This window comes from Trachemys scripta, chromosome 15, assembly GCF_013100865.1.
Source record: "Trachemys scripta elegans isolate TJP31775 chromosome 15, CAS_Tse_1.0, whole genome shotgun sequence".
NCBI classification, from domain to species: domain Eukaryota; kingdom Metazoa; phylum Chordata; order Testudines; family Emydidae; genus Trachemys; species Trachemys scripta.
Window position 1 is genome coordinate 8217751 of NC_048312.1, and position 21216 is coordinate 8238966.

The following is a 21216-nucleotide window of genomic DNA, read 5'->3' on the forward strand; positions in this document are numbered from 1 at the left end:
CCCGAAGCACTTCATGAGGTTTCCAAGTACCAATACAATTACCTGCTGTCCATCTTCTAGCTTCTGTGCAATTATATTGCTGACTAGTGGTTTCTGATTCAGGTCACTGTGGTGGGAAGACTAGACAAGCACATTTCTGTATCATAATCAAGATCTGGATTTTACCATACATATCCAGGTAGTATCCACATAACTAGTGCTGCTGCTTTCATAGCACATCTACAATCTGTCCTTGGTAGAGAAGCAATTGGGTATAATTGACTCTTGGTTCATAGTACATATAAATTTCTAGTGCATTTTATAAAATGCCTGGTCTGTAAACTCCTAGACTATTATGTATCAAAGGGGTAGCCGTGTTAGTCTGGATCTGTAAAAGCAGCAAAGAGTCCTGTGGCACCTTATAGACTAACAGACGTATAGGAGCATGAGCTTTCGGGGGTGAATACCCACTTCTTTGGATGCATCCGAAGAAGAGGGTATTCACCCATAAAAGCTCATGCTCCTATACCTCTTAGTCTATAAGGTGCCACAGGACTTCTTGCTGCTTTCCTAGACTATTATGTGGAATATTCAAATCTTATCACTTTAAAATGTAATCTCATTGTGTGTTCAGTAACACTTCACATTTGATGCCTTTGACCTAGATGTCATAAGTTGTCCATTGAATATATTGCTTCCTTGATAATGTCAATATTAAGTTTTTATGTAGGAAAAAATTAAGGCTATAGGGTACTTTAATATTGTATCTGCATGGACTGTCCTCAGCTTTGTTAATCAGAGGTACAGCTAGCTGAAGATAGCCAGCGTATCCACTGTTATCTGGCTAAGCGTGAAGGGCATTTGCATAGCAATTACTATGTATTTCAGTTTGTAACTTCCAAATTTCTCGGAGGCTACTGAAGAACAGTTATTCACCAAAAGCTGACCTCTCCCCACTGGGACTTGTGTTGAGAAAGGTACCTTTCTGTGGTCTCTACTTATCTAACTGAAGGAGAGAAGGAAAAAAAAATTTAGGCTAATTAAGCAAAGTCAGGGCAGAGAAACTCATCAGTATCTCATCACTCATACCCATCAAGTCTTTAGGCTTGCCTAGTAAGATGTGCTTTGGTATATGTTAAGCAAGAACTTACTAAATGTATAGAACCTGATTCTTGTTTTATATAATTTTACACAGAGGTGTTCCTGACTTAGTGCTGGTGCAAGGAAGGTCAGAACTGGATCCATATCTCTTAGAGGAAATACCTACCTTCCTGTCCTTTTGAGGTTATGCAGTGGAAAATTCAGCATTTTCATTTGTGGCAATCTTGAGTGATGTGAAAGGAGCTAGAGCGGGGGTAGGTAACCTCTGGCACGCGTGCCAAAGGCAGCACGCAAGCTGATTTTCAGTGGCACTCACACTGCCCAGGTCCTGGCCACCACTCTGGGGGACTCTGCATTTTAATCTAGTTTTAAATGAAGCTTCTTAAACATTTTAAAAACATTATTTACTTTATATACAACAATAGTTTAGTTATGTTATAGAAAGAGACCTTCTAAAAACATTAAAATGTATTACTGGCACACGAAACCTTAAATCAGAGTGAATAAATGAATACTTGGCACACCACTTCTGAATGGTTGATGACCCCTGAGCTAGAGCAACAAGTGATCCAGAAAGGTCTGGAAACTAGACATCACCTCTGAAGCGCTAACTCAGAAGGTGCTCAAACATTTAGCCTACGGAGAGTGGAATAAAAGCCTCGATCAAGTTTGGAAGGACTTGGCTTAGTCCAGAAGCAGCCGCTGAGCAATTTTTCACTCTACACCGGCGGCAGCTCTGTACCGCCACCCTGCTGCAAAGCGGAACGCATCTGCGCCCGGCCGCTGTTTTCCCACGGACGCATTGACGAAGGGACCCAGCCAGGCTGGGGGGCAGCCTGAGCGGACGGACGGAAGCGCAAGGAGCCTGGTCAAGATGGAGAGGGTGACCGAGGGGAGGTGGGAGTCTCTGCCCATCACGCTAAGCCCGGGCGTCCTGCAGACCCTGCGGGAGCTGGGCTTCCCCCACATGACCCCCGTGCAGGTAGGGGGAGGGAGCAGCCCCGCGTGCTGGGCCATGGCTCTGTGGTGTGGTCCGTGCTCAGTACAGGGGGGTTCTGTGATCCCCATCATCCCCTTTAGTACAGTGTGGGGGAGAGCTCGGCCGTCTGTCCCCGGGTGGGGGGCCCTGTGAGCGACCCCCTCACGGCTCCACTGCAGTTGTATCTGCTGGGCCCTTTCGTAGGAGGGAGCCCTCGCGGCGTTGCCCCTCCGTGCAGTGGAGGCTCCTGTGGGTATTTTGATGGTGCTTGCCTGCCCCTCCGGTCAATACAGAGGAGAGCCCATCATATAGCGTCCGTGGGGTGACCTGTGTGCGCTGCTTTTTTGTAATGTGACGGGGGAGGGCCCCTTTGGTGTAGTGTGTCGCTGTGTGTAGTGCAAAGGGGATGGCAAATTCCAAAGGAAGATGCTCCATTATGTAATGAGTAGCGCCCGAGGGGGCAATAGGTGCTAGCAGAGGGGTCGGCAACCTTTCAGAAGTGGTGTGCCGAGTCTTCATTTATTCACTCTAATTTAAGGTTTCATATGCCAGTAATACATTTTAACGTTTTTAGAAGGTCTCTTTCTATAAGTGTGCAATATATAACTAAACTATTGTTATATGTAAAGTAAATATGTTTTTTAAATGTTTAAGTCGCTTAATTTAAAATTAAATTAAAATGCAGAGCCCCCCACCAGACCGGTGGCCAGGACCCGGGCAGTGTGAGGTTGCCTACCCCTGTGCTAGTGTGTGCTGCTCTAGTGAGCTGATGGAAATGACAAGTTGGTTCAAATCATCTGCTTTACGTGGTGTGTGTGTGTGTGTGTGTGTGAGGGGGCTGTCTGGTGCTTAGAACAGGGGATGGAGAGTCAGAACTCCTGGGTTTTCTATTCCTGGGTCAGTCACTGCTCAGACCTTGTTCCCTCCCTCCCCCACCACACTTCTCCAATTATTGCCACCTTGTCAAGCTTCCCATCTGCAACCCATGCTACCCCTAGCCTGCCAGGTTCCCCTCCCAAGCCCCTTATTTCTCTCGGGGCAGGTCCATATCTCTCTTTCCCCCTGCACTTCCTGTGTGACCAGCAATCACTTAACCTCTCTGGGATTCATTTTCCCATCTGTAAAATGGGGTTGATGACACTTATGTGCTTTTGTAAAGCACTTTTAGATCCTTGGGTGAATTGAGTTACATAAGATTTGTTTAAACCAGTGAGGATGTAAGCACGCAATATTTCTGTCTCCTTTAGTCTGCAACGATACCTTTGTTTATGAATAATAAAGATGTTGCTGCGGAAGCGGTGAGTATTTTGTTAATTGAATTCGCTGTTTGTTTTTTTCTTACAAGTATTTGCACTCGTGAAGAAACTAACTTTGCTTCGATATTCACAGGTAACAGGCAGTGGCAAAACATTAGCTTTTGTAATTCCTATATTAGAAATTCTCCTCAGACAAGAAGAAAAGTTAAAGAAAATGCAGGTAAGACTGAATTGAGGGATTCTGAATATATAAATAAATATATAGCTGTAACTTAAGATTGAAAACATATAGGACTACTTAAGAGTCAAGTTACACATGTGATTAAAGGTTTGCAGGATCAGGCCCTTACTACATTCGTAACCAGAAATTAATAGAAAACAATTTTTAAAGCACTGTGCTGCTTTGTATAGATTTGTTTAAATGTGTTCCTGAATAGCTTGTGAAATTGATTAGTAATAATTTGTACTTGTGTATTGCTTTTTGTTTACCAAGACCAAAAGATGTCTGTAAACCTTTAGAGAGCAAGATATCTTAAAATATAAAACAGTGTAATGAAATCAAGGAAGTATGATCGTTTTTTTTTTATTGTAATGTCTCTTGATTTCTGAACAAATTTGAATTCACTTCCATGCTACTTGTCACTAAAGACCTTGTTATTGCCTTAAAAAAAAATGTGCACCCAATTTAAAAAAAAAAGGCATTTCAAAGGGATTTTGTTTTACTGTACTGTACAGTCTGTTGTGTAAAATGCATCCCATTTTGTCATGTTTCAGGACATGACGGTTGAATTGGATCACTTATTTATTTCTCAGCACTTTAACAAAAATGGTGTTTGCACATGGAAACTTTAGCATCAGAATTTCATAGTCACAGCAAATAGTAAATGTCTTTTGGGACATTTGTCTATTTCTGTCTTTCCTTTTGTTCTAATGAGCAGGTTGGAGCCATAGTCATCACACCCACAAGAGAGTTAGCTGTTCAGATTGATGAAGTGCTATCACATTTCACAAAACACTTCCCCCAATTTAGGTAGGTATGCTTAGATTTGTAATGAAAACAGACTTTCCTCTGGCTTTTGTTTGCAAATTTTTGAGTGACATGTTTCTTGTTTCAGCCAGATTCTTTTGATTGGTGGTAGGAATCCAATAGAAGATATTGAAAAGTTCAAAGAACATGGGTGAGTTAGCTGATAATTAATGTATTTCTATTGTTGTCTCTCAGAGCAGAAATGAAGCATAATCCCTGCCCCAAGGAGTTTATAAATTAGGGTGCCAATCCTGCACATATTTAAGGATGTATTTAACCCATTGCCTTCTATAAATCAAGTTATTTATGTATTTGTGCTTGTGGGATCTGTCTCTTAATTCGACACGCATAATGAGGGACTAACAAAACAGTAGGAAGGGTTCAAATGTGTTACTGATCGAGGGCTAGTGCATAGCATAAATGTTTTTTTTTTTTTTTTTTTAACTAAAGAGATATTTTAGTTGGCTTACTTAGCCCTGCTGTGACATTTTACATTAAGTGCTAAAGAGGATCTTAAATAAATAGCCTTGTGGTTCAGCTTGGGAAAGGCGGGGTTGAAAAAAGCATGTAGAAGATGAATGATCTTTGAAAAAAAATACTCTGCATTCACTTAATTGTGAGAAACCAATCTGTGGCCTTGTAATAGGGCCTCCTGGCTCCTGCCTCTGTTCCTGTCTGCAAACTACGCTGAGACCCTTCTGCTGGTCCAACACCTTGTGCAGTTTATTTACAAATGGATTCCCCCTACCTTCATAACATATACAGCTCCTATAACAAGCATGGGAGAGCAATCTCTCTCTCCCCCCCACTTCCTTCCTGGCTAATGGCTTAATTAGCCTTTCTGCCCTGCCCCACTCACAAATTAGGCACAGCTCTGCTTAGTCAGCTCCATTCTGCCTTGCTTGATTGGAGCTGCGGTGAACAGATTGCTGACTCAGGGTATGTCTACACTACGAAATTAGTTCGAATTTATAGAAGCCGGTTTTATTGAAATCGGTTGTATACAGCCGATTGTGTATGTCCACACAATAAAATGCTCTAGGTGCTCTAGTCGGCAGACCGCGTCCACAGTACGAGGCTAGCGTCGACTTCCGGAGCATTGCACTATGGGTAGCTATCCCACAGCTATCCCACAGTTCCCGCAGTCTCTGCCGCCCCTTGGAATTCTGGGTTGAGATCCCAATGCCCGGATGATGCAAAACAGTGTCGCGGGCGGTTCTGGGTACATGTCGTCAGGCCCCTCCCTCCCCCGTCACAGCAACGGCAGACAATAGATTCGCGCCTTTTTATCTGGGTTACCTGGGTTACCTGTGCAGACAACATGGAGCCCGCTCAGCACAGCTGAGCTCACCGTCACCATATGTCCTCTGGGTGCCGGCAGACGTGGGACTGCATTGCTACACAGCAGCAGCTGCTAACTGCCTTTTGGCGGTAGACGGTGCAGTAGACTGGTAGCCTTCATCGGCGATCTGGGTGCTGGCAGCCGTGGGGCTTGCCTTTTGGCAGTAAATGGTGTATTATGACTGTTAGCCGGCCTATTACAAGTCGGGTCATCGCACGTTAGCAGAGTCTTCCCTGAGCAGCAGCTCGTACAATAGGCCTGAAGACCATCGTCATACACCGCCCCGTATTTGCTGCCAAGCACCCAGAAAGATGCCGAGGGCTATCAGTCACGCTGCACCGTCGTCTTAAGATGTAAAAAATAGATTTTCTCTGTATTCATTTGCTTCCCCCTCCCTCCGTCAAATCAACGGCCTGCTAAGCCCAGGGTTTTCAGTTTAATCTTTGGGGGGGACCAGTCTGTGACAGTTGTTTGTGTCTCTCCCTGATGCACAGCCACCGTTCTTTATTTTAATTCCCTGTGCCTGTACGCCATGTCGTCACTCGGCCCCCCTCCCTCCTTCCCCTAGGCCGTCAGATACTACGTTTGCGCCACAGCTCGAGCCGAGAAGCGGTTCGCGCCTTTTCTTTGAATTCTGGGTTGAGATCCCAATGCCCGGATGATGCAAAACAGTGTCGCGGGCGGTTCTGGGTACATGTCGTCAGGCCCCTCCCCCCTCGTCACAGCAACGGCAGACAATAGATTCGCGCCTTTTTACCTGGGTTACCTGTGCAGACAACATACCACGGCAAGCATGGAGCCCGCTCAGCTCAGCTGAGCTCACCGTCACCATATGTCCTCTGGGTGCCGGCAGACGTGGGACTGCATTGCTACACAGCAGCAGCTGCTAACTGCCTTTTGGCGGTAGACGGTGTAGCATGAGTGATAGCCGTGGGGCTGGCAGCCGTAGTGCTGCATTGCACCAGCCCCTTCCAGGCGATGGTATATTATGACTGGTACCCGTCATCATCATACTGGTATGGCTGTCAATCATGGCCACCTGGGCAGACATGCTACTGTTTCAATGATGACGGTTACCAGTCATAATATACTATTTTCTGCCAATTGCCCAATATTGTCTGCTAAGCACCCAGAAGAGGCCGAGGGCGATGCTGGGTGCTGGCGGACGTGGGGCTGGCAGACGTGGGGCTGCATTGCTACACAGCAGCAGCCCCTTGCCTTTTGGCAGATGATGGCATATTATGATTGGTACCCATCATCGTCATACTGGTATGGCTGTCACTCATGCTGCAGCGTCGGCTGCCACCTTAAGATGTAAAAAATAGATTTGTTCTGTGTTCATTTGCTTCCCCTTCCTCCGTGAAATCAACGGCCTGCTAAGCCCAGGGTTTCCAGTTTAATCTTTGGGGGGACCATTCTGTGTGACAGTTGTTTGTGTTTCTCCCTGTTCCTGTACCTGTACGCCATGTCGTCACTCGGCCCTCCCTCCCTCCCGCCCTCCTTCTCCTGGTCCATCAGATACTACTTTCGCGCCTTTTTTCTGACCAGGCGCCATAGCTAGCACTGGGATCATGGAGCCCGCTCAGATCACCGCGGCAATTATGAGCACTATGAACACCACGCGCATTGTCCTGGAGTACATGCAGAGCCAGAACATGCCAAGGCGAAACCCGGACCAGGCGAGGAGGCGATTGCAGCGCAGCGACGAGAGTGATGAGGAAATTGACATGGCCATAGACCTCTCACAAGGCACAGGCCCCAGCAATGTGAAAATCATGGTGTTACTGGGGCAGGTTGATACCGTGGAACGCCGATTCTGGGCCCGGGAAACAAGCACAGACTGGTGGGACCGCATCGTGCTGCAGGTATGGGACGATTCCCAGTGGCTGCGAAACTTTCGCATGCGTAAGGGCACTTTCATGGAACTTTGTGACTTGCTTTCCCCTGCCCTGAAACGCCAGGATACCAAGATGAGAGCAGCCCTCACAGTTGAGAAGCGAGTGGCAATAGCCCTGTGGAAGCTTGCAACGCCAGACAGCTACTGGTCAGTCGGGAATCAATTTGGAGTGGGCAAATCTACTGTGGGGGCTGCTGTGATCCAATTTGCCAGGGCAATGAAAGACCTGGTGATAGCAAGGGTAGTGACTCTGGGCAACGTGCAGTCAATAGTGGATGGTTTTGCTGAAATGGGATTCCCAAACTGTGGCGGGGCCATAGACGGAACCCATATCCCTATCTTGTCACCGGAGCACCAAGCCACCGACTACATAAACCGCAAGGGGTACTTTTCAATGCTGCTGCAAGCCCTGGTGGATCACAAGGGACGTTTCACCAACATCAACGTGGGATGGCCGGGAAAGGTACATGATGCTCGCATCTTCAGGAACTCTGCTCTGTTTCGAAAGCTGGAGGAAGGGACTTTCTTCCTGGACCAGAAAGTGACCATTGGGGATGTTGAAATGCCTATCGTGATCCTTGGGGACCCAGCCTACCCCTTAATGCCATGGCTCATGAAGCCATACACAGGCAGCCTGGACAGGAGTCAGGACCTGTTCAACTACAGGCTGAGCAAGTGCCGAATGGTGGTGGAATGTGCATTTGGACGTTTAAAAGCGCGCTGGCGCAGCTTACTGACTCGCTCAGACCTCAGCGAAAAGAATATCCCCATTGTTATTGCTGCTTGCTGTGTGCTCCACAATATCTGTGAGAGTAAGGGGGAGACATTTATGGCGGGGTGGGAGGTTGAGGCAACTCGCCTGGCCGCTGATTACGCGCAGCCAGACACCAGGGCGGTTAGAGGAGCACAGCAGGGCGCGGTGCGCATCAGAGAAGCTTTGAAAACGAGTTTTGTGACTGGCCAGGCTACTGTGTGAAACTTCTGTTTGTTTCTCCTTGATGAACCCTCCAACCCCCCCCCCCGACCCGGTTCACTCTACTTCCCTGTAAACCAACCACCCCACCCCACCCTCCCCTCCCCTCCCGCTTGCAGAGGCAATAAAGTCATTGTTTTTTCACATTCATGCATTCTTTATTAGTTCCTTACAGAGGTAGGGGGATAATTGCCAAGGTAGCAGGGATGGGTGGGGGAGGAGGGATGGAAAAGGACACACTGCATTTTAAAACTTTAACTCTTATTGAAGCCCAGCCTTCTGATGCTTGGGCGATCATCTGGGGTGGAGTGACTGGGTGGACGGAGGCCCCCCCACCGTGTTCTTGGGCGTCTGGGTGACGAGGCTATGGAACTTGGGGAGGAGGGCTGTTGGTTACACAGGGGCTGTAGCGGCGGTCTCTGCTCCTGCTGCCTTTCCTGCAACTCAACCATACGCTCGAGCATATCACTTTGATGCTCCAGCAGACGGACCATTGCCTCTTGCCGTCTGTCTGCAAGCTGACGCCACCTATCGTCTTCAGCCCGCCACCTCTCCTCTCGTTCATGTTGGGCTTTTCTCATCTCCGACATTGACTGCCTCCACGCATTCTGCTGTGCTCTATCAGCGTGGGAGGACATCTGCAGCTCCGTGAACATCTCGTCCCTCGTCTTACGTTTTCTCTTTCTAATGTTCACGAGCCTCTGCGAAGGAGAAACATTTGCAGCTGGTGGAGGAGAAGGGAGAGGTGGTTAAAAAAGACACATTTTAGGGAACAATGGGTACACTCTTTCATTACAAGGTCGCATATTTCGGCTTGCAGGCAGCCATCGTAGGCCACAGTGTTTTGGCTTATTTAACCTTCTTAACATGCGGGAAAGGTTGCAAACAGCAGCGCATTTCCCATCTCAAGGATGAATTGGGTTGTCCATTTAAAATGGGGTTTCAATGTAAAAGGAGGGGGCTGCGGTTTCCCGGTTAACATGCGGCACAAACACAAGTAAACCCCCCCCCCCCGATTCTCTGGGATGATCACTTCACCCCTCCCCCCCACCGCGTGGTTAACAGCGGGGAACATTTCTGGTCCGAATAGCAGGAACGGGCACCTCTGAATGTCCCCCTTAATAAAATCACCCCATTTCAACCAGGAGAGCTTTCTGGAGATGTCCCTGGAGGATTTCCGCTCCATCCCCATACACGTTAACAGACTTGCTTGCTTTTTTTTTGTAATGTTTACAAATATTTACAAAGTTACACTCACCAGAGGTCTCCTGTGTGCCCTGAGGGTCTTGGGTGAGTTCGGGGGTTACTGGTTCCAGGTCCAGTGTCACAAACATATCCTGGCTGTTGGGGAAACCGGTTTCTCCGCTTCCTTGCTGCTGTGAGCTACCTACAGTACCTCCATCGTCATCTTCCTCGTTCCCCGAACCGTCTTCCCTGTGTGTTTCTCCAGTGAGAGAGTCATAGCACACGGTTGGGGTAGTGGTGGCTGCACCCCCTAGGATCGCATGCAGCTCCGCGTAGTAGCGGCAAGTTTGCGGCTCTGCCCCGGACCTTCCGTTTGCTTCTCTGGCTTTGTGGTAGGCTTGCCTTAGCTCCTTAATTTTCACGCGGCACTGCTGTGTGTCCCTGTTATGGCCTCGGTCCTTCATGGCCTTGGAGATCTTTTCTAATACTTTTCCATTTCTTTTACTGCTACGGAGTTCAGCTATCACTGCTTCATCTCCCCATATGGCGAGCAGATCTCGTACCTCCCGTTCGGTCCATGCTGGAGCTCTTTTGCGATCCTGGGAGGACTCCATGACGGTTACCTGTGCTGATGAGCTCTGCGTGGTCACCTGTGCTCTCCACGCTGGGCAAACAGGAAATGAAATTCAAACCTTCGCGGGTCTTTTCCTGTCTACCTGGTCAGTGCATCTGAGTTGAGAGCGCTGTCCAGAGCGGTCACAATGAAGCACTGTGGGATAGCTCCCGGAGGCCAATAACATCGAATTCCGTCCACACTACCCCAATTCCGACCCGCAAAGGCCGGTTTTATCGCTAATCCCCTCGTCGGAGGTGGTGTAAAGAAACCGGTTTAAAGGGCCCTTTAAGTCGAAAGAAAGGGCCTCGTTGTGTGGACGTGTCCAGGCTTAATTCGGTTTAACGCTGCTAAAGTCGACCTAAACCCGTAGTGTAGACCAGGCCTCAGCCTTTCTTGCTTGGCATTCTGTCAGAGGCCTGAATTGGGAATACCAGACTATTGTCTAAGTAAATTTGAGACGTAATTTTAACAAACTGCTTTCTGTGGTGATACTTATGTGGAAATTCTGAAATAAAGTGGCATATAATTGGTGATCTTGTTTGCATGCCAGTACCCAGAATGCTTTTCAGTTTACAGCTATTTTTTAGCTATTTGAGCTCTAGGATCAATATAAGTAGCTGGGGAGCTGTTTTATGCACAAGTTATCTATCTTTAGGGTTTTGTTCTTTCACCCTTCAGCATAATATCTGAGCACTTTATATGTTAATAAGACAGACAATAGCAAAATCTTCAGTGGACTGAGCTCTCTTCCACAGTCAAAAGTGCACAGTCCCCACTTGAAGATTCCAGACTGTGTTTTGAGTGCAGGTTTGTGGTATGATGAGATTCTGGGATGGTGTTGACATCCAAGTACAATTAAAATCTAACCTAAACTGTGTATTCCATCACCGATAGTGGGAACATCATTATAGCCACACCGGGCCGTCTGGAGGATATGTTCAGAAGAAAAGCAGATGGGCTGGATTTAGCAAGTTGTGTGAAATCACTTGATGTGCTGGTATTGGATGAAGCAGACAGACTTCTAGATATGGGATTCGAAGCAAGGTATTTTTAATATAATTTTAGTAGTACTTGTTATTCCTATAATGCTATCCATCTAAGGCTCTCAAAGCATTTTACAACCATTAATATTATTCCTATGCTACAGATGAAGAACTGAGTCACAGAACGGTAACATGACTTGTAAAAGGTCACACAATGAGATTAAAATTTAGGAGTCCCAGGTCCCAATTTTTCTATCTAGGTGTTTGTGATACCCATCAAGATAGTCTATGAGAACCTCTCAAACAATGAATGTGTCCTTACAATACTCCTTTCAAGTAGTGAAGTATTATCCCTGTTTTTACAGCTGGGTAGCTGAGGCACAAAGAAATTAAAAGGCCTTGTCTACGTTAAGGGAATTTGCAAGGCCTAAGTGACTTGTCACACTGGGAATTAAACCTGTTTCTCTTTAACCACAAGATCCTTCTGATGCTGACCACTACACAATGCCTCTGTTTTTAACTTTACGATGGGTGGGGAAATGCATGTGAAGCTTATTTATACCTTTCTGCTCTTAATGGTACCATCACACTAAATAAATTGGTATTTCAAATATGAGATGAAAATTGATCATACACTAATGTAAACTGAAGAGGAAGAAATATCAAACTATAGTATGCCTCAAGGATCCACTCTTCTCTGATCTTGTCTTCTTTTTGAGCTTCCTTGTAATTTTTTTATCATTCTCTGCAGAGCTTGGAGGAAAAAGAGAAGAGCCAAAGGAAGTGGGCAACATAACAAGGCTAATAATCAAAAACATAGTTATTCATATCCATAGTACATTCAAGTAAATCTCATTTGACCTCATATTTAAAACCTCAGATGCTAACATACATGGAGTATAATCAGTCAAGCAAACACATGATTGGTAGTGCAACAGCTGGTGGTGTGCCCAGCACCCTTTTGTAAAAATCATTCTGTTTAAAAACTGATTATAAAACTTACTCTTGATGGAAATCTGGAGCCATTTTCTTTTTAAATTGTGTTTACTTGCAGTTTAAATACCATTCTGGACTTTTTGCCCAAGCAGAGACGAACAGGCCTGTTCTCAGCAACTCAGACTCAAGAAGTAGAGAACCTGGTGAGAGCAGGTCTCCGAAATCCTGTCCGCATCTCAGTGAAAGAGAAGGGAGTGGCAGCAAGTAGCACTCAGAAAACACCCACACGGCTTGAAAATTACTACATGGTGAGGCTCCCTGCTCCCCACATTTGTTGTTTCTGTTTTAAACATAATGATGAACTCAGAATGTTGCATTCTGGTGCACTGCAGTTCGACAGTCATGTTGCCTTCAGAAAACAATGCAACAGTGATTAGGCTAAGACTGCAGCAAAAACAGCTAGCAACATTATTGCAGTAAACAAAGATTGAAATAGGAGCTTCCCTCAGAAGGATTAATGCAGATAAATCAACTACTAAAGCAAGCCTAAGACCTTTCAAATTCCTCTGAAGCAGTATTGTCAAGTAGCTTGAGTTGGAGACACTAAGTCAGGATTGCTGGCCTTAATTCCTTGCTCTGCCACTGATTCACTTTCTATAACCTTGGGGAACTTGCTCAACGTTTCTGTGCCTCATTTTTCCCCATCTCTGAAATGGGGATAATATGTAACACTCCCCAACCCCTGAGGTCATTCTTTATTTACTCACCGAGAAAATAATTTCAACCAAGATTTGTAATTAGGTCAATAGTTCAGCTTCAGAAACCTCCAATAATAGGTAACTTTAAAGCTGAATTCCAGCGTTAATTAAAAAGAAATAAACATTAACTTCAGTAAGCAGCAGTATACATAAAGGACAGTATTCCCACACTGATGTATGTGCAATACGTCTCAGCAAGCTTGTGTAAAATGCCTCCTATATTAATGCACGAATGAATCACAAAGGCGCTATGCTGAGGTGAATGGAAGAAACAAGCAAGTCAGCTCATCTTGAACCCACTGTTTTATTTTCCGTATGTTTTTGATGTTGTGTAGATATGCAAAGCAGATGAAAAATTTAATCAGTTGGTGCATTTTCTTCGACAACACAAGCAGGAAAAACATCTGGTCTTTTTCAGGTAATTCATCTGGGCTTCTTTGTGAAAACAGTGCAATGATTATTTGTGTGCTCAGTGCCGCATGAGAGACACGTGCTAAAGTAGATCTACTAGGGAGCACATTAACCACTTTCTGTGTAGAGTACAATGCACAAAAAAGGGGGCGGATCATTGCTTCACATTAAAATTGTCTTAGACTTTGTCACAATGAAAGAACTGCTCAGGCCATGTGACCTTTCAGTGTTTATTTCTTAACCACAATAAGGTATTATCATAGACAGCTGTACATTAGTCATTTAAATAATGCTCATACTTTTAGTAATAAAAATAGGCAGTTGGTATAGCACTTTTCTTTCAGAAGGATCCTCGAGCCCTTTCCACCTGTAAGGCTAGATCTTACATTCCTGACGAATGCAAAATTAATTCAAAGTGATTTTGGATGTGCAAGGAATTTAGAATCAGACCTTTAAATTGACAAGCAAATTATAGTAGGTAAAGCAATTTCTGTACTTATAAAACGGGGTGGAATATAGCTGGTGTTTAACATCAACAGCAATTGACAGTTAAGAACAGGAAGTGATGAAAAATATTGTCTGACACTTCAGAGGGTATTTAGTGAGACAGAATGTAATTGTAATCTTTTTTAGAATTTAGCCAGGGTATTGAGAACCAGTGCTCCTACTCAAGTGAAAAACAACATGAGATCTTTGGTGACCAGAAATGGCAGGACCTCAATTTTAGGTCTCGTATGAAAGGCCTTTGCTGTCATAAAACAAATTAAGCTGGTTCTAAAGACCTCTTTGTATCTTGGATGAGTTTATAGAATAACAGAACTGTTAGTGCTTTAAGGGACCCATAGGAAGCCATTTAGTCCAACATCCTGCATTGCCTTTCTTTAGACTCACAATATATCTCGCCTCAAGAATATATCAAGTAGAAATAGTTGAGTCTAGAAAATGTATTGTAAAAGATCTTCAGCTACATTCCCATTTTTCATAGTAACAAATTTTCCTAGCAAGAGACTGGGTGGCTCAGAGTGCCAGTAATGGGGATATCATTTGCTTTCAGCTTAGCTCTTAAAATCCAGCACAAGTTGGTAATGACGGAAACTCATCATCTATCTGATGGCTGTCCAGTGACCTATGTGAAATGGGTTGATAGTCTCAATCCAGTTCCCCATGGATAACTGTATCACACATACCACAAGCATGATTGGTAACTTCAGCAGAGAGGCCAAGGATTGAACCATGGAGGTTCCTCTGGGTCAGGATTTAGGCACATTGGCAGGGCATTGTGGAGGAAGTTTGCACGGTCCTGTCATGTTGTACCTGTTATGTGGCTAAGCAGAGCACTCCAAGACTCCAGGGCTTTCGAGGTAACACTTTTCACCAGCACTAAATCCACATGCAATTGTAACATTGTAAGCTGCGTTTTTAAACAAAAGTTGATGCTGACTTTTTGTGGTTTTCATTGTCTCTTCAGTACCTGTGCCTGTGTGGAATATTATGGGAAAGCTCTGGAATCCTTAGTTAAAAATGTGAAAATAATGTGCATTCATGGGAAAATGAAACATAAACGTAACAAGATTTTTACCGAGTTTCGGAAACTCCCAAGGTAGGAGCGTTTGAATAGACTACTCCAGCCAAAGGTGTAAATGCTAAGAAAGGTAAAACTTCATCTCTCAGCCTGGGGAAGTACACACCACTTGACTATAGAAATGTGGCTTTCCTGTTGAGCAGGCTGCTAGCTAGACTACTGAAGCAGCTGGGATAATGTGGATGATATAAATCACACTCACTTTTAAGTGTTTATAGGTGTACTGAATGAGGAAAAAATTCAGATAAATTGGTAAAACAGCAACACAAACTGCTCTTGGGTAACTCCCATTTAAAAGAGAAGCGATGGTAAAAATTCCCCTCTGTCTGATAAAAGGAATTGAAACCCAGAGATTCATTTATTAGTATATGAACAAAAGAACGTGGGTTTTATCGCCAACAAAATGCTTTTTCATTTCCATTAAAGTCATCTGCTTTTGTCAGTTTTGCAATATGTGCAGTCATTAGGGCCCAGCAATATTTGTGTCTCATTGGAAAAAGGCTGGAATTCTTGCCCAGTTATGTCCTTTTTATTGCCATCTAAGCATTAGGACTTCAGCTTTAGCTTTCTCTGTGAAACGGAATCATTTCCCCCGTCTCCTATTGATAGTTTCAAAACTGCAGTTAGATCATTTGATCTTTCTTTAATATGCTTATAGTATTTAGAAGCAGGGAAAATAATTTAAATATGGAACTTTGTAAAGGGAAGAGTTGATTATCCAGCTTAAATTAGTGATATGTAGGATATAATACAAAATACATTCCTTCTCCTAAGTACTTAGGGGAATTTTCATTCCATGTGAATTTTGGCTCGCCTGTAATATGTTCTCTAATGGTGATATTCATATTTAAAAAAAATGTAAGGCCAAATATTCTGCCTTGACATGCACCCCCACAGCCTCGATTGGGGATGCATGATATATAAATCTGGGCAGAAGTTGGAGCTGTTGGCTGGCACTTCTCAAATGACTATTTAATCAGAAATTTGCATTTTCTTCCAACTTTCTAGTGGCATTTTAGTTTGCACTGATGTGATGGCCCGTGGCATAGACATTCCCGAAGTAAACTGGGTTTTACAGTATGATCCACCTAGCAGTGCAAGGTACAACTTCAATTCTTCATAAGAACTTTCATCCCACTTCTGTTCATGTAAATGTACTACACCTCTACCCCGATATAACACGAATTCGGCTATAACGCGGTAAAGCACCGCTCCGGCTGGGGGGGCTGCGCATGCCGGCGGATCAAAGCAAGTTCGATATAACGCGGTTTCACCTATAACGCGGTAAAATGTTTTGGCCCCCCGAGGATAGCGTTCTATTGGGGTAGAAGTGTATTTAAGTGCAGAGTGAGCTCAGTACTGTACAAAACACAGTGGAAGACCTACTCCCTGCCAAAGACTTAGTCTGAATGGATAGACAAAACAGTGTACTGTCCCACATGCCCAAAGGAAGATTGGAACGCTGCAGTTTTTGTTAAAACTGACGTTTGTAACAGCACTTATGGATGTATAATTGCACTTATAGGTTAGGTGGGTTAACATTTAATAAAATGGTAGTGGCCATTTACGGGGTATGGAAGAGAGTTCCTAGCATAAGGGATGGCAGGAGAGAATACCAAAGGGGCAGTAAGGTGGGAGACATTCAGGGAATGAAAGAAGTAAATGAGCAGAGCTGTAGGCCGGGGCAGAGCTGTTCAGGAAGTGCTATGAGGGTTAAAAACAAAGCTAATTAAAGTAACTATTTCTCTTACAGCTACCAGTGTCATCGTTTTACCATCACACACGTACACACTCAAATATTTGACAAATCTTCTTTTAACATGAACATTTGAGTGCTGGGAGGGGGATTATATGCTGCTTGCGCTGTATTCAGGCACTGTATTCAATACTGTTGTTGGTAGTTCCTCCCCTACATCAAGAGTACAGTAGCCCTAGATCTTCCGTTCTATAAAACCTGCCATTCCACTCATTGTCTTGTATTACTTTAAAAGCAAACTGAGCATCTCATCCTGTTAAAACAACTTTGTTGTGTTTTTAGTGCCTTTGTGCATCGCTGCGGCCGAACAGCTCGAATTGGCCATTTAGGCAGTGCGCTTGTGTTTCTGCTTCCCATGGAAGAATCTTACGTAAATTTTCTCTCAATAAACCAAAAGGTGAGTTGGCTTTTATTTCCTAATAGCAGAAGAGAGTTACAATGAAAACTAATTCATGGGACCTAAAACCAGTTTTTGTTCAAATCCGAATTAATACATTTTAAAACATGTATATGAAATGTTTTAACCTAGCTGAGTAACAAAAAACAGATGTGAGAGAAACTTACTATGTAAACTAATTCATCTCCCGCTAAAGCAAGATTGTTCCCTGCATTGTGTAATTATCTACTTAATCTATAATAGAAACTTCGTATACCTTTGTAGTGACATCCTTCTCCTTTTGGGGCTGCAAGTAAAATAATGGTCTTAATTCCACCAGAATAGCAGTAGGACAGTTGCAGTGAGATCTAGTAATTGAGTTGAGTGAGGATTTATGCATTCTGTTCCCTATTCTCTCAGAATTCAATGTGTGAACTTTGGTTAGGCTGTTTAACTTTGTTTCTTCATCAATAAAAAACATGTGGTAGGTAAATATCCTCCATGTGTTGAGACTTAATTGATGTTGAAGTATGTGTTTGAAGTTCCAATGCTTATTTTAAACCATTACATTTAGCTCTTGCTTATGTTTTTTTCTTTTTTTGGTTAAGTGTCCCATGCAGGAAATGAAACCACTGAAAAATGTGGTAGATGTTCTTCCAAAACTGAAGAGACTGGCTCTGGCTGACAGAGCCATGTTTGAGAAAGGGATGAAAGCATTTGTATCTTGTGTGCAGGCCTATGCCAAACATGAGTGCAATCTTATCTTCCGAATAAAAGGTAATTCCCAGCAGCAGCTGCTATTTTTACTTTACTTCAAAGACTATATTCAGTTTGGCAAAAGTTATATTGTTGCACAAGCACTACAGGCTCATCCACCTGCCAAGTTCTCATGCACATAGTTTACCTTAAGTTAAATATTGATACCACTTTGAAGATGTAAAATTCTATATAATCATGAATATTGACTCCTGAAGTTCTGTAGAAGGAGGCATAATCCTATTTTACAGCAGGGTAAACTGAGGCACAGAGGTTAAGTGATTTGGTCAAGCCACAGAGGGGAGCCAGAGTCAAAGTTGCAGATAAGAACCCAGCCCATGCCATTCTGACAGAGCAAGAAAGCAAATCTTAAGAGAGACATAGACCACTGCTTGCAGTGTGCAGAGATCCTTGTCTGACTTAATGAAAACAGTAAAAGATGCATTACCTCTTGGTGACAGATTTTTCTAAACACATCTAACAGTGGGCTGATTTTGCAGAAAAATGCATCACTTCAAGGACTGTTTATATGACAAGCGTGGTGATTGAATAACTTTTCTTTCGGTCTGTGAGGTAAAGCTGGGCAAGGAATGATTTTTCTGTCTCACAAGCGTTTGAGATTTTGAATCTTTTTCCTGTCCTTAAATGGGATGAAAAGTTTGTCTTGAAAATTTTTGCAAACCAATAAGATGAATTTTTTTGATGGGGTCAATCAAAAAGTTTCTAAACGTTTAGTTCTTGACCTTTATTTTACTTTTTTTTTTTTTTTTTTTTTCCAAATAAATTTTGAAATGACTTTTTAAACATTACAGTGGGACATTCTGACTTATTCCCTACCATTATTTTGAATTAGGGCCAGTTTCCACAAATCTCCCATCTTGTAAACAATTTCCATTTGGACAAATTGACATTTTCTGATGGAAAAAATATTTTGTTGGACAATTTCCCACTGATAGGCACTGCTAAGTAGAGAAGCAATTGAGTATCAGGATGCAAGCAGTATGTTAAGGAAGGAAGGGGTTTTACATACATAAACTCTATCTGCGTTTAACCCTACGCAGATATTAAGATAGACACCCCCTCCTTCACAATGCAACATAACCCAGCAAAATACTTAAACATGAGTAGTCCCATTGAAATCAGTGGAACTACTCATGTATTTAAGTACTTTGCTGGATTTGGTCTATTACTTTGTCACATGCTGATATCTTAATCCTTATTTTAACAGATCTGGACTTTGCTAGTTTTGCTCGAGGTTTTGCCCTGCTGAGGATGCCGAGGATGCCTGAACTAAAAGGAAAGTGTTTTTCAGACTTTGTTCCTGTCAGTATTGATACAGACTCCATTCCGTTCAAAGATAAAAACAGAGAAAAACAAAGGCAAAAGCTGTTAGAGCAACAAAGAAAGGAAAGACAAGAAAATGAAGGAAAAAGAAAATTCATAAGGAATAAAGCCTGGTCAAAGCAGAAAGCCAAAAAGGAGAAGAAGAAGAAGAAAATGACGACGAAAAGGAGAAGAGAAGAGGTAAATTAAGTTCCTCAAACTCACATGTGACTACCTCAGTATAGTCACAGTCAGGTTAGAATGTAACAGTCCCCAAAAGCAAGGGGTGGGGGGTATAAGGACTTCAGTCTGGCAGAAAGTTGGAGAACTGTCTGTCCACATTGCCTGCTTGCTACCCCCAAAGACAGAACTTGATGAATTCAAAAGCAAGTTCCATCCAGTTCTCCTCTGCCAATGACTGGATTGTTTACGTCTCACTCCTCAGAGCTGTACACAATCTGAAATGAAGGGAGCTGCAGTACCTGAGTTTCTTGCATTCTCAAGAGTGCTTAAGAAAAAAAGTGAGCAGTCAACCCACTATAGAGAAGGACGAGGCTCTATTCCTTGCCTGGCTTTTGTCAGCAGAACCCTGTTGTAAGCCTCCAGTAGCAGAAAGTCAAGATGGGCCATGAAAGCTATGGAGGCCTGAATGGTCCAAAATGGGCAGCATGTAGGAAATGCATTGGTTTGCACCTTCCTCAGCCAGCCTCCTCTGGAGCAAGATGTGAGGCTGCCCTCTCCTTGCAAGTGGCTCAAACTCACTATATTCCGTGCAAGTTTTATGCAAATGTAATGTTACTTTTAGTAAAGCAAAGTTCTTTGTATTAATTTTAACCTTACCTCCCCCACTTTCAGTTGGCAAGTTTAATCTTATCTGGGGGTTTCCTTTAATAGGGTCAGGGTTGAATAAGCAGGAAAAAGGGAGGACTTAAGACTTAAATAGTATTTTGAATGTTAATAAAAGGGAATCCACTGTTCCCCATGTCCCCTTCTGTTACTAAAGCATCTTTAACCCTTATTACTGCCTCATGTGTTGCCGCATATACCAGGGCCAACCTAATATGGCTACGTAATGGATGGCAGCAGCACAATACATGTAACAAAGCGCCAGCAGTAAAAAATTAATATGGTTATTTCTAGAGTGTTCAAATATATAGAACATAAGCATTTCAGTACAGGAGTAAATCGCTGTGTTTCATCTATCTGCAGGGCTCTGATATTGAAGATGAGGAAATGGAGGAGCTGCTGAATGACACACGACTTTTGAAAAGGTTAAAAAAGGGTAAAATTAGTGAGGAAGAGTTCGAGAAGAGGCTGATGAGCAGTGAGAGAAAAGTCAAAGCTGTGGTTGACTCAGAGTCTGAAGATTGACAATCCTCTTCAAGTATGTCTCCTTAAAGATGCCTCTCGTTTTAGTAAAGCTGTACTTTTACACAAGGCCACTTCACGCTGTGCTCTGCATTGTTAGTTACCTACAAAACAGCCTGGGCTTCCCTAAGTACTATGTGCATCTAGTAGAATCTCTACAGTCTCTAATGGGGGCACAAGCATAGCTGCAACTTTGAAGACAGAACTAAATCGGACTGCTGTTCCAAAACTGAATGCTTCGGGTAAGAAATGTAGAATTCAGTTATCAGGTCCCTGGTGGATTCTTTTTGTTCAGATGTGTACCCAACATATCTGGAATCGTTAAGTAATTTTTAAACTTGTTCAGAGATCATATGTGGGGAAAGGCAGTTTAGGTGTCATCCTCAATGCTGCATCCCTCTATAAAAATTTATTTTAGATCTTCAGACCCTCAATGACTTACACTTTGCACACTGGTCCATTTCTATGTAATAAATGAATTAAAAACTTTCTGCTTCGTTGTAAAAATCAAAAGGCTGCTGGTAATGGAGTTAATCCTTATACAGTTTCCTTTCTATAACATGTTGGGATAGTTTATATCTGTCAAACTCTGTAACTGTGAAGGGATGGTCA

The 21216-nt window shown here is 43.5% G+C and overlaps 1 protein-coding gene across 2 annotated transcripts; it reads left to right on the forward strand.

The window, feature by feature from the left end:
• The first annotated feature begins 1903 nt into the window (after positions 1-1903).
• Positions 1904-21091, forward strand: DDX55 (DEAD-box helicase 55). 2 transcript variants are annotated; one of them, XM_034790590.1, is made up of 14 exons: positions 1904-2062; positions 3307-3357; positions 3449-3535; positions 4254-4345; positions 4431-4493; positions 11250-11399; positions 12393-12582; positions 13368-13450; positions 14912-15043; positions 16034-16126; positions 17064-17178; positions 17766-17934; positions 19142-19437; positions 20446-21091. In XM_034790590.1, the coding sequence occupies exons 1-14, from the start codon at positions 1955-1957 to the stop codon at positions 20605-20607; spliced, it is 1791 nt and encodes a 596-aa protein (XP_034646481.1). In that variant the 5' UTR covers positions 1904-1954; the 3' UTR covers positions 20608-21091. The 2 variants fall into 2 exon arrangements, with proteins under 2 accessions (XP_034646481.1, XP_034646482.1); XM_034790591.1 differs by lacking the exon at positions 14912-15043.
• The last annotated feature ends 125 nt before the right edge of the window (positions 21092-21216 follow it).

What these genes read in the sequence shown, in the direction of transcription:
- DDX55 (XM_034790590.1), top strand. Translation starts at nt 1,955, where the DNA reads ATGGAGAGGGTGACCGAGGGGAGGTGGGAGTCTCTGCCCATCACGCTA. An exon ending in AAAAGTTAAAGAAAATGCAG is followed by an intron (nt 3,536 to 4,253) that starts GTAAGACTGAAT and finishes TCTAATGAGCAG; the next exon opens with GTTGGAGCCATAGTCATCAC. An exon ending in TCTTATCTTCCGAATAAAAG is followed by an intron (nt 17,935 to 19,141) that starts GTAATTCCCAGC and finishes TTATTTTAACAG; the next exon opens with ATCTGGACTTTGCTAGTTTT.